The 12,844-nt window shown below is 34.6% G+C and overlaps 1 protein-coding gene across 2 annotated transcripts; it reads right to left on the reverse strand.

Annotated features, from left to right (window-relative positions):
• On the reverse strand, window positions 1-9,382 carry LOC109149396 (RNA-binding protein 28). 2 transcript variants are annotated; one of them, XM_019297141.1, is made up of 19 exons: window positions 9,179-9,382; window positions 7,536-7,709; window positions 7,371-7,431; window positions 6,729-6,765; window positions 6,464-6,594; window positions 6,266-6,352; window positions 6,107-6,182; window positions 5,836-5,969; window positions 5,524-5,663; window positions 4,978-5,028; window positions 4,804-4,886; window positions 4,644-4,698; window positions 3,727-3,841; window positions 2,373-2,934; window positions 2,081-2,294; window positions 1,910-1,980; window positions 1,313-1,481; window positions 1,099-1,228; window positions 1-965 (listed from the first exon to the last, which is right to left on the reverse strand). In XM_019297141.1, exons 2-19 carry the CDS (start codon window positions 7,632-7,634, stop codon window positions 307-309), a joined length of 2,874 nt encoding a protein of 957 aa, XP_019152686.1. In that variant the 5' UTR covers window positions 7,635-7,709; window positions 9,179-9,382; the 3' UTR covers window positions 1-306. The 2 variants fall into 2 exon arrangements, with proteins under 2 accessions (XP_019152686.1, XP_019152687.1); XM_019297142.1 differs by lacking the exon at window positions 9,179-9,382 and adding an exon at window positions 8,599-8,699.
• Window positions 9,383-12,844: the final 3,462 nt, after the last annotated feature.

The following is a 12,844-nucleotide window of genomic DNA, read 5'->3' on the forward strand; positions in this document are numbered from 1 at the left end:
TAAAGTAAGGGGACTTACATTGTCATTCAGATATTAATTATGCTATAACAATCTCAAAAAAGTAAATACGCCACATTCCTCGCTACAAAAATTGGAACAGAACAGGAAAGGTATCGAAAGTCAAAAGGAAGCCCTGACGAGTGGCGGCACTAGGAAAAATCTAAACTACCGAAAAACAGCCATTTTTTACCTGATTGTGTTGTGACCGTCGACAGCATTTGTAACTGCCATAAAATACAAAAGAAAGCTTCAAGTAGAAAAACCAAGGCAAGACCGAACAACATACAGGAACTTGAAAAGGCAATATTATGATTGGAACCACCTCCTGAGCCGTTTAGAACCATGTTTGTTACCATCAGTTTGGTCAGAACTACCCTTTGAGAATTTAGACCTGTATTGTTCAATAAGCACATCAAGTTTGTCTACCACATCACGTCCCAAAGGGTCTTTGTTCTTTTTACCCTTTTTTGCTCTCTTCAAACTGTTTCTTTGAATCTCTTGGGTGGTCTCATTTTCCGATCTTGCTTTTGATCTCATAGCCCCATCTTTGATAGGTACAGGCTTAGGGGCATTGCTCGAGCCACTTTTAGTTGGTTGAGATCCAATGACACCAAACTTTCCTTTTTGCCGCTTCTCTATTAGCTCCTGTTTTGAGCTTATCAACATTTTCTTTGTTTTCTGCTTCTTTTTAGGTCTGGCTGTTTCAGCAATTGCTCCCTTGGCACCTGTTTTCACTTCACTGTTCTCACTTACAGAAATTGATGACGCATCCCCTATAGATTTGCGTTTTCTTGACTTGCTATGATGAGAATCCTGCTCATTAGCAGGACCATTTTGCCATGAATTATCTGTTTTATGATGAGAATCATTCTGCTGGACTTGAATCTTCTCTTTACGGTGCATAAGTTTCTTCACATTATCAACAGCAAACTCTACAATCGGACGATGTTCAGGGCCAAAAGTTCCTGGAAGACATCATAATATATTCATTTTCTGCAGCCCAGATTCTCTCCCTAAGGGAGAAGTTAAGAAAATGCAGTCCTCAAGACACACTGGCAGTCACCAAAAACAATATTTACTGTAATACAGGCACATTACCAGGATTATTATTAAGAACTCTCAGAGCTACAAGTGCATGTTGGTGCTCCGTGAACTCAACAAAGGCAACTCCACGAGAATGATTCTTCACTACTGCTTTACCTTTTTTATGATCTTCCAAAAATTTTATCTGCAGTTAAGGGAAATATTATATATTGCAAAGCTGTAGATAGACATATGCCCATAACTAACTAACTAACTAATCACCACTGACCTGCTTGATCATGGGTTTTTGCTTAGTAGCTCGAGAGGTAACTGCATCTATGCAAAGTTTCTTAAGATCTTTCTCAGTCGTTGACTTTGGAAGATTGTATATAATTAGTCGAGTCCTTGAGATATGGAAGTTAGGGGACTTAAGCTTGATCATCTTTTTCTCATGCAACCTGTAGGGTAATCAAGTAGTAGCATTCAAATACAAACAAAGACATGCAGAAGAAGAAAGGGGAAAAAGAAATGCTTCTTGTGGGATTAGAGGATTCCCCATTGTAACATCATGCAATGATTCTAAAGTATTACCACGATTTTAATTATTCCAAGACTGTTGCCAAAAGTAATTAGGATATCACTGAAACTAGCCTATGGATTACCTATCATGAGTCATGAGCAACAGCTAAGAATTTTGATAGAAGCAGAAGTCAAACAACTTGATCTAGCAAACACCGTAACAGAGACAATATTTTGAACATAGCGGCATGAAAAGGTCATCATGGTATTAATTAGATTTCAATTTATATTAACTGATGACTTCAGCTAATGCCATGTTCAATAGTGAAAGATTCAGAGATGTGCAACAAGAAACAATTGGTCTTACATCTTGCGCTTAGACATATCATTTGCCGAAACACCCTCAGCAGCAGGAGTTCCCTCCAAAACAAGTCCTTCCTGTCATAAAAGAGTACATACAGATTGTAATCAAGATTTTTAAAAATTGTTTGAGTGCTAACTGCCTAGACAGCGTTGCAAGAGAAGAAACTGAATGAACCTTGGCAAGGTAAAGGTTGCGATGGTCATGATCATCCTTTTTGGTTTTCTCCAACTCCTTGTCCTGAGCTGTTTTTCTGTCAACAGCCTTTAAAACCTTTAATTGCCTACCCTTCAGAAATATACCCAAACCAGCTGCTGTGTTGGCAGCCAAAATTGCAGCTTCAGCAGCATCTACGGTTTTAAATTTGAGAAACCCAGTCCCTCTGGGTCGCCTGCATATATGTACAGTGAGTCATTTAATGCAACCAGAAATTAACAAAGTATAGATGCATCATCCAACAAGCCCATACTTGGTGACTTGGTGAAGAACTTGAACAAAGGACTCCACTTCACCAAATGCAGAAAAACGCTGTTTCACTTCTTCATTATCAACATCAAAAGGAAGATTGTTAATGAAAATTGTTCGCTGCAGATCATCTGCTCCTTCAGTCTGCCTGGAGGTTTTCTCCTTACTCTTACTAGAACCTTCTGGTGGTGTTTCACCCACATGAGATGCATCAGAGGATTTGTCATGTACACTATTAACTTCACTCTTCTCTCCCTTGGGCAAGCTGGAAGATTCATTGGCAGAAGCAACTGTTCCGTTAGAAGTAGACGAAATTAAATTTTTAAGAACTTTCCTTGCAATGTCTGCTTCCATATCAATATTAACTTTGGGCTGGGTGTCCTTATCATCATCATCTTCTTCTTCTTCTTCTTCTTCATCTGCATCCTCATCTTCATCTTCTTCTGCTTCTTCTAATTCAGAGGCACTGTCGCTCCCAAGAGCTTGTTGGGATTCTCCGTCAATCTCCATTTCCTGATCTTCCAAATCAACACTTTCATCATCATCTCCGTCACTTTCGTTCTGACCTGTAAGAATCACGAGTTAGAATTTGAACCTTACCACACGTGAGACATAACGAATAGCATGTCCAATAAGAGAAGGAAACTCTTCAGGTATGCCCTGAGAATCATTAAGTGATGCTTAGTAGCATAGTACTGAATGAAGTTCACTGTGACTAAACAGAACGCGGCAATTGCCCAAATGTATGATCTCATATAGTATTCATGTGGTAGAAACTATAAAGTGAATAAACTGATTCTCTTTAGTTTTTCCTTGTCTCTTTCCTCCTTAGTCATTTGCCTGTCTGTTAGATATAGTATGATATCCAGTACAAATTACTTCCATAGATAGAGATGGACCAATTCGGACAACCATAACATTGGCCTCAAGGCTCTCAACCACCTACCAACAAATCTATCTACTTCATTTTTAAATACTAAAATTGGGTGCCTAACTCTAAACATGCCACCTATAATATATTGCCTTTTTTATTTGAGTTCACGAGTTTCCATTACAAAAAGAAATATGGAAGATCTTAATCTAATTTACTATTAATGCTCTTCTATGACAATCTGAGGAGATGCATATAAGGTAGATAAATATATGCCTATTGTACCAAAGGGATGCAAACCTGTTCACAAAACCCAAAAAACAAAGTATTTTCCTTTTGATTGAAGCAAACATTCATAAAATGATATTATCTTTTCTAACTCAAACTATGGTTCCCATGTGCAACTAAATAGGAGGCATAATATGCTCAGAAAATAATATAAAATATTTTACTACAGAATTCTTCAAAGATCATAATCATTTTTTACCATCTTCTGAAGCTGGAGTAGATTGACTATCGGCAACATAAACCTTTTTTGGTACAACCCAATCAACAGCAATAGGCCTTTTACCAAAAGTTTTTCCATTGAAAGTCTTAATAGCCTGCACATCCAAATATTAAGAGAAAATAAGACAAATACATTAAAAATAAATAAAAATTGAAACAGAGATAATAATTATTAAAAAAAAAAATCAGATTGAGTGCTTGACCTAAGGTGAGGCTGTTAGGGTAAGGCAAAGGAGAATATGGGTTTAAGACATTCAGTGAACAGAAGATTACATATTGCAGTATAAAAGAATTTTATTTTTATCCTCTCAAAATTCGTGAAAGGCTACATCTGTGCTTGACCTAAGGTGAGGCTGTTAGGGTAAGGCAAAGGAGAAGATGGGTTTAAGCCATTCAGTGAACAGAAGATGGGTTATTCATATAGCATTTCACGAATTTTGAGAGTATAAAATTCTTTTATACTAGTTTATATCATTTTTCTTTTGTTCTTGGTTGAAATTTATACAAAGTACTATTTTTTATTAATAACCCCAGTATAATATGAAAGAAAGAAGTGAGCTATAAAAGTATTTAATAAAATGTGGACACTGGACTATTCCTCTAATTACAAATGGATAAAAGTAACCCAAGCATAAAAGATAATTGTACTTTTAATATTATTAAGAGTGAACTTGTCTTATTTTTCCAAATAAAAACATATTTCAAAATACATGTATCAAAAGACTTCACACTTTTTACATCCCTAATTTGTCTCCTTTTGTCTTTGGTTGGTGTTACAGACACCTCTCTCCCACTTTGTGGAGTCTGAAACTTATTTAATTTTATAATTACATAGACCTAAAAACAAAGGTCCTCAACTTTACGTATGGTAAAGAAGATATCAAATAGAATTAGTACCTTTTCTGCATCTTGCTTGGATGTAAATTTAACAAATGCAAATCCCTTAGACAAACTGCAAAATGCCATGCAAATGCAATCAAGGTTAATGATAATACGATAAACAATGAAAAGAAATATGAAAGAAGAGGTTATAAACTATTAATTCATTGAATTATACCCTGTCTCTGCATTTTGAGGAATATATACATCCCATACAAAGCCAACAGTTGAAAACATACTCTTTATCTCATCCACTGTGGCCTGCATTCAGTTTTTAACAAATTCCAAAGTTGCTTTCCTAATCCTCACACAACATATAGAAATATAATAAAATCTAGAAAGGAAAAGTAACCTTGAAAGGAATATTCCTCACTATTAGTTTCCATTTATTAGTCTTGGAACCCTAGCATCAAATAAAGAAAAAAAAAAAAAAAAAAAAAAGATCAGATTCCCTCGGCATAAATATTCTGACAACATAGATAATCTGGGAAACAGCTAAAATAGTTAGAAAGAGGTCTAATAATCAAGTGCCACATAAGCAAGGCAATCACCACCAGAGGAAGGAATGAAGTATGAAGCAGTCAATCGCGGAAGAACATAATAAAAAATCTACTAATCAACTAATTGGAGTAGTAGGAAAGGGTGCGTTATTAACATTCTGATTTTCTATTTTCTAATATAATCATAACTGCTATGCTCAGGAAGAGAGGGAGAGGGACAGGGAGATGGGAGCTAAAAACACCAAAGAGAATGCACCCAGGAGGAAAAAAAAAAAAAAAAGAGAGAACAAGAGATTGAAGCTGAAAATTTATAATTCTTCAAAGTCACCCAATTCAAATTTGTGGAGTATGATTACGGAAAATATTCTGAATCAATGTTACTAAAATGGCAACTTTACCTCTCCACCAAGTTGGCGCACCCAAATAGTCCCGCCATGTATTTCTTTTTGATGTAAGGTTGCAACACAACTTTGAGCTGATTTTACACTAGTATAAAGCACTGATGAAGCACCCATTTTACAACCATCTTGAGCCAGCCCTAATTCACACAAAAATTTGCAGAAGTGTAAGAGCCTAACTCAAAAATGAATAGAGCAGATTACTTGAGAATTAAAATAATGTTTAGTTCTGATAACCGACATTGATTGGTCAGATAAATATTGAAAATGAAATGCTCAACAACTGAAAGAAGAATATGCAAATATTATTACCATTATATTCAAGTTCTTCTTCGGGAAGAGGATAAGTAACAGAACATACTGTGCCACACTCTTTGGCAAGACGGTGAACTTCTGCTGCCATATTCGCACTAAGAATACCTCCAATTATGACTGTCCTAGCAACCCTGTATAAAATGAGGGACATCACAAGAGATAAAAGTTAGATAAGAACAAAAATATCGAAAAACATTTCACAATCTACATCAAACAGCAATGCTTCAACTCAATTTCAGCATCGAGTTAGAACTTCAGCAGTCAGTACCTCTGCTTTTCTGAACAATTCTTTTCATCGGGCATACCACTGCAAAGTACTGTAGCTTTCCTTTTTCTGGGGTTACCTATACTCTCAACAGTGTCAAATAATAAATACTACTCCATAGTAATCTTTGATGACATTAAGTAACATGTCATAGTTGCAAACCTGTTCCTTGAGAGTTTGAATCTTGTTCATGCTTGACTATTTCAACAGGCAAAGTGTCATCCCTATCCCTTTCCTGAGGAGCCTTGTCTGCATCAAATATAAACATCCAGAAAGTTCAAATTTCCTTATATTTTATTATCAATCTTAAAATTTAATACAACATGAAATAATTCAATCTATGATACATATACCACAAACCTTGACTTCCCTTTGATTGACGCTGTTCAAGAGGAGCCCGATGCATTGCATGCTTGACTCCAAGTTTTCTCCCTCCAACTGTTGAGCCATTTTTGAGTTCAATAGCACGACCAGCGTCTTCAACTGAGGCACTATAATTGCAAACAAAAACCAAAACATAAGTTGAACTCAAACTTCAACGGCTAATTAGGGGATTTCCAGATGCACTTAATCATGTAATAGCAATTACTGAATTACACCAGTAGCAAAATGGTCAAGGGCTTACAATTGCACAAAGCCAAAACCTCGGTGTTCAGTAGACCCTGAAAAGTAAAAAGGTCAACAAAATTTAGCAGATAAGGAGTGACAATGCTCAATGCAAACTGAATCAGAAGGAATAACATGTAGATGATTAAATGAAATAAATTATATCAGAAATATGCTTCGTAGTCAGAAATTATAACAACACATCAGCAATACACATTCCAGAAGTTTAGGTATAATTATTCGAGCATTCACCTTTTTTTTTTACTAAAAAGGTCAACAAAATTTAGTATATAAGGAGTGACAATGCTCAATGCAAACTGAAGAAGAAGGAATAACATGTAGAGGATTAAATGAAATAAATTATATCAGAAATCTGCTTCGCGTTCAAAAATCATAACAACACATCAGCAATACACTTTCCAGAAGTTTAGGTATAATTATTCGAGCATTCACCTTTTTTTGTTACTAAAAAGGTCAACAAAATTTAGCAAATAAGGAGTGACAATGCTCAATGCAAACTGAATTAGAAGGAATAACATGTAGATGATTAAATGAAATAAATTATATCAGGAATATGCTTCGTGTTCAAAAATCATAACAATTAACAACACATCTGCAATACACATTCCAGTAGTTTAGGTATAATTATTCGAGCATTCACCTTTTTTTGTTACTAAAAAGCATCTTCTGATGGGGCCAACTTCACTGAACGTTTGTTCTAGCTGTTTTATCACCAAAACAAAAGTAGAAGTTGAACAAATTGAGATATAAATATATGTACGCATATACACAGATATCTGCTGTATTGTTGGATGATAGAAGCTACCTCAGTGTTGCTAAAGGAGAAAGGCAAGTTAGAAATGAAGACGGTGGAGGGAGAGTATTGGCTATCGCCATTAGCCTTGTTCGTCTTCTTCTTTCCCATGTCCGAGACGGCGATGTAGTTCGCGAGCAACGGAGAGAGAAATCGCACCAAAAGATTTTGCGAAGAACCCTCGCGCTATTTTTCAAAGTAGGAGTTAGTGGTTTTGTAATTTGGGCCAGGTGATGTATGAGAAAAGTAGAAAACTATAGTCACGTATCCGAGCCCATCTTTTTTGTTTTCTTTTGTTTTTAATAAAGATTTTCTCTATTTTGTTGAGAACAAATTGTAAGCACGGCTAATGATGCTCTTAGATTTCAAGCTAACTCTCTGTATTGAACTTTGTCCCCCCGATCAATCATTTAATCATGCACTAGGGCCACAGTACACTATGGACCCTGGCTCAAAACACATAATTTATGTTTATAATGCACAAAATTTGTGTTCATAATGTAATTCATATTTATAATACACATACACATAAACACGATATAATAAACATGAATTTTGTGCATTATAAACACGAATTCAGTTTATTGTGTTAAGTGTTTATGTGTTCTCAACTATATAATACACAGAATTCATGTTAATAATGCGCAAAATTCATGTTTATTATATCGTGTTTATGTGAATTATAAACATGAATTTTGTGTATTATAAACATGAATTCCAAGACCAGATAGCTCCACCTCATTGTGCTGCTTCATATACATTTGTAGAAAAGTCAGAAATCCCAAAATCAATTATATAATCACACACATATACCCATAATCACAAATATATATGTATGCTACTTGATATTATATATAAAGAGTAATACACACACAGACACAAACAAAGAGATTACTCCTTTTTAGCTTCAGATCCAGAAAACAATCAACAATACTTCACATACATACTCTTTTACACAAACTCATAGCCAGTTAATGTTGTTGACTCCCTCAGTTTCCACCACTACTGATTCGTGATTCCCTTCAAATGAACCCTAACCCTTAAAAGTACAGGAACAAAAAAGGAATATGCTTACGTGAATGAGAGAATCAAGTAAATGTAATGGCTATGGAATCTGGCATGAGAAGAAATAGGAAGAAAAGAGGGGGAAAAGGAAGGAAGATAGCGGATGGGAATTCAGCAGAAATAAAGGACATCAAAACGGTGTAGTTGTACGAAGTAGTTTAAATACGTTAAATAAAGCAGCCAATACGTTGCCGTTTGAAACCACCTCTCCCAGACGTATCGTCGTTTTTGTAGTCTTCTTCCAGCAGGTTCATCTGTTAGAATTGCTGAGAAGAAGTTGTGAGTTTGTTATGAAATTAGCTGTCACTCGTTTGTATTTAGCTTCCAGTAGTGAGGAAGAGTTTCTTATGCTGAGAATTAATACAATCATATTCTTTTTCTCTCTTCTTCTTCTTCCCCTCAACCCTAATTTCTTCCCCAATTTCTGATTTCTACTCTTAGGTACATCACAGTAAACTATAAATTGTGTACACAGGAACTAGAAATTGAGATGAAAAACTAACAAAGAAGAAATAGCAGAATAGAAAAACAAAATTACATAAAAAAAAAATAAATAAAAGTGAAAGAGTTAAGATCCTCATGGAGAATACCAGGTCTTGGTGGGTTCGGCGGTGTTGGACGTGGCTTCTGTCTGCTGCGGCGGTCTGCTTCACGGTGCTAGGTACGTGGACGTCGCCGGCGGTGATGGAGGCTGCGGTCTGCTGCGGCGGAGGACGTGGCTTCACGTGAACGTCGCCGGCGGTCTGCTGTCTGCCAGAAGAGTAGTTTTTTTTTTTTTTTTTGGTGCAGCTTGAGCCTTGAAGAGTAGGAAGGAATGAGGATGGCTGCAAGGACCGGATGAGTTAAAAACCTTAAGACAGTAAAATTACTTTATTACCCATATACATATATATATGTGTGTTTATTAATATGTTGGTCAATATTATTAAATGAAGAATATACGAGCTTTTTTGCAAATATTATTAAACGAACATAAATGAATTTGTTCGCGAACATTATTAAATGAACATAAACGAGTTTGTTTGCGAATATTATTAAACAAACACAAACGAGTTTGTTCACGATCTCTTAGTAAACGAATTTACAATTGTTCAAGCTCTTTCATTTATTAACTGAGCTCTAAATTTTATTTGTTAATATTCATTTATCTTAACAAACGAACATAAAAACACTTATCAAACACAAACAAACTAGTTTGTCGAAAGTTCTATTCGCTAACACCCCTAGATATAACAATTGCCAAGCATTTGCCAGGCAATGGCATGTGTGAAGCTAAAGCTAATGGGCCCAAAACCAAAACAAATGAAAGCCCAATTTGAAAAGACTGCATAGGAGGCTTGGACACCAGTATTGGGTTAAATCCCACAGTCCATTCAGCCTAGTCAAGCGACACTGGCCAACATAAATTAGAATTATAGTTATTAGAAACTCTGGGCCCAGTAACATGGCCCAAAGATGGAAATGAAATCTTTAAAAAATAATAATAATAATAATAATAATAATTCAAGTTTTCCAACTTCGTAGATGATATCCTAAACCTCATGAATACACCCATAAAAAAGAAAATCAAATCATTATAGTTTCAAAACATATCATCAAATTATACATTTATGTGCACAAGAAGCTCATAAATCTTTTTTTTTTTTTAATTTTTTATTTGGTACTTTCCTCCACTTTTAGGTGGTGTCTCAGTGTCCGGCACCTCTACTAATTTCAAGGGCAAGATGGTAAAATCAAGAAAACTAAAATTACCTTGCAACAAACTTGATAAATTATAGCCTTATAGGTTAATTAATGGTTGCTCGCATAGCAAAAAAAAAAAAAAAACAGTAAAAATCCTTTTGAGTCACTAATTAATTAGTTCATAGATTCCAAAGGCCATAAATTTGAGCTATTTTTAATACATTTGAAAGGATAGCAGTCGAATTTATAACAGTATAACTTAAAGTTATAGGTTGATACCTATAATTGTTTGTGTTAGGTTTTTACTTGCCAACTAAGAGAGAAATAAAAGAAAAAATGAAAATTAAAAATATTAAAAAAAAAAAAAAAAAAAAAAAGAAGAAGAAGAAGAAGAGAGGAAGTCGATGGTGTTGGTGCGTGAAACACAACATTATATATATATATATATATATATATATATATATATATATATATATATATATATATAGGGAAGGGTTCAAGTGCAGGTATAGCTTCCCGTGCGGTTGTGCGGTTAGATCTGAGCTGTTGATCAAATTTAGATCAACGGCTCAAATCAATGAAAATAAAAAAAAATAAAAAAAAATAAAAAAAAAAACAAAAAAAAAAAAAAACGCATGTCTGGAAGAAAGAAACATAAGCTAAAAATGACGCACCTTAAGTGATAGAAACATGCACCTTAAGTGTTAGATCTTAAGCACAAACTCACGCACATTAAGTACAAAACTCACACACATTAGGCACAACCTCACACACATTAAGCACAAAACACACGCACTTTAAATATTAACTCACAGACTTTAAGTTTCAACAACTATTGACATTAAGCACAAACTCACGCACATTAAGTACAAAACTCACGCACATTAAGCACAACCTCACGCACATTAAGCACAAAACTCACGCACTTTAATTATTAACTCACAGACTTTAAGTTTTAACAACTACTCACATCAAGCACAACCTCACGCACATTAAGCACAAACCTCACGCACCTTACGCACAAACCTCACGCATATATTATTAATCACAGATCCGCTCACCTTAATTTTGACCTAGATGCAAAAATTACAAAATTGCCACCGCATTTTTTTAAAAAATTTTGGTAATCCTGGACGTTGATTTAAGCGAGATGAATGGCCCAGATTAAACCGCACAATTGCACCTGGACACCTTAACCGCAACAGAACCTAATTTTATATATATAATATATATATATATATATATATATATATATATATATATATATATATATATGGAGAGAGAGTGTGTGTGTTTGTGTGTATCCCACTAAAAATGTACATTTCATAATCAACTCTACTTTTCTCTCTTATTTTCTCTCTCTACCACCAAGCAAAAATTTTAGCCTAAAAAAATAACGATCGGTGATCTTCTTATTATAACCTAGTGGCATACATATGTACTTTTGAATAAAAAAGTATGAGTCGGATATGTCATCATATTTGCAAAAGAAAAGGATATTAAGAGTATAAAAATGTAAAATTTAAAAAGGAATAAGGTCCAAATTGGCCCCTGAACGAAACGTGAAAGTGCAATTTGGTTCCTGAACGTAAAAGAAGTGCAATTACTTCCCTTAACATCTCAAATATGTGCAATTTGACCTAATAGCAGGTTAACATTCCATCCAACCGGTTATATGATGATGTGTATGCTGACTTGGCATTATTTTTTAATTTCCTTTTATTTCATTTTCTTCCACTCACCGTGTATTAAGGCAAAGCTTCAATAGAAATTCCCAAATCACGCATCGAAATTCCAAAACCTGCATCAGAAATTCCATTCATCGTGTACCTGCATCAGAAATTCTCAAACCACGCCCGTGAAAGCTATTAACTTGTTCGTTGTTAATATAACTATGTAAAATTGAATATTTTTTCATGAAATTTATCCTGCTTGTAAATTTGAGAGAAGATATCGATGGTGGAATATTACAACTGCTAGAGTTTGTTGTTTTGTAAAGAAGAAGGAAATAACAAAAAAAATAAAAATGCGAAGTCATCTTTCCAAAAAAAAAAAAAAATGTCAAGTCATCATCCACGTCACACATGCAACCTGCTAGATGGGATGTTAACCTGCTATCAGGTCAAATTGCACATATTTGAGGTGTTGAGGGAGGTAATTATACTTTTTTTTTACGTTTAAGGACCTAATTGCACTTTCACGTTTCGTTCAGGGGCCAATTTGAACCTTATTCTATTTAAAAATGATTTTGCATAGAAATTAAAGGACTTCAATGAGGGTAGGGCCTGTTTGGTAAGCCAAAGTTGACAACTTGACATCATATTATTAATTAATAACATTGGGAAAATTCAATTGGGCAAAGTGAGTAACAAAGCAATCAATGGGTTACCTCGAAAGGAAAATAATAATAATAGTAACTAGTTGGTGATGTGAGGATTTTATACATACATACATACATTATATATATATATATATATATATATATATATATATATATAAGAAAGCTTATGATACGATGTTGATCGATATTATTGATATTACTTATACTAATTACAAGTTAAATAATTCTAAAA

This window comes from Ipomoea nil, unplaced genomic scaffold (assembly GCF_001879475.1).
Source record: "Ipomoea nil cultivar Tokyo-kokei standard unplaced genomic scaffold, Asagao_1.1 scaffold2159, whole genome shotgun sequence".
NCBI lineage: Eukaryota > Viridiplantae > Streptophyta > Magnoliopsida > Solanales > Convolvulaceae > Ipomoea > Ipomoea nil.

Bases quoted from the DNA above. Each gene is read 5' to 3' on its own strand.
- LOC109149396 (XM_019297141.1), bottom strand. From the start codon at position 7,634: ATGGGAAAGAAGAAGACGAACAAGGCTAATGGCGATAGCCAATACTCT. The intron at 6,183-6,265 runs GTTTGCAACTAT...TTGAGAGTATAG, and splicing joins TTCAAACTCTCAAGGAACAG to GTAACCCCAGAAAAAGGAAA. The intron at 5,664-5,835 runs GTAATAATATTT...TGTGTGAATTAG, and splicing joins AGAAGAACTTGAATATAATG to GGCTGGCTCAAGATGGTTGT.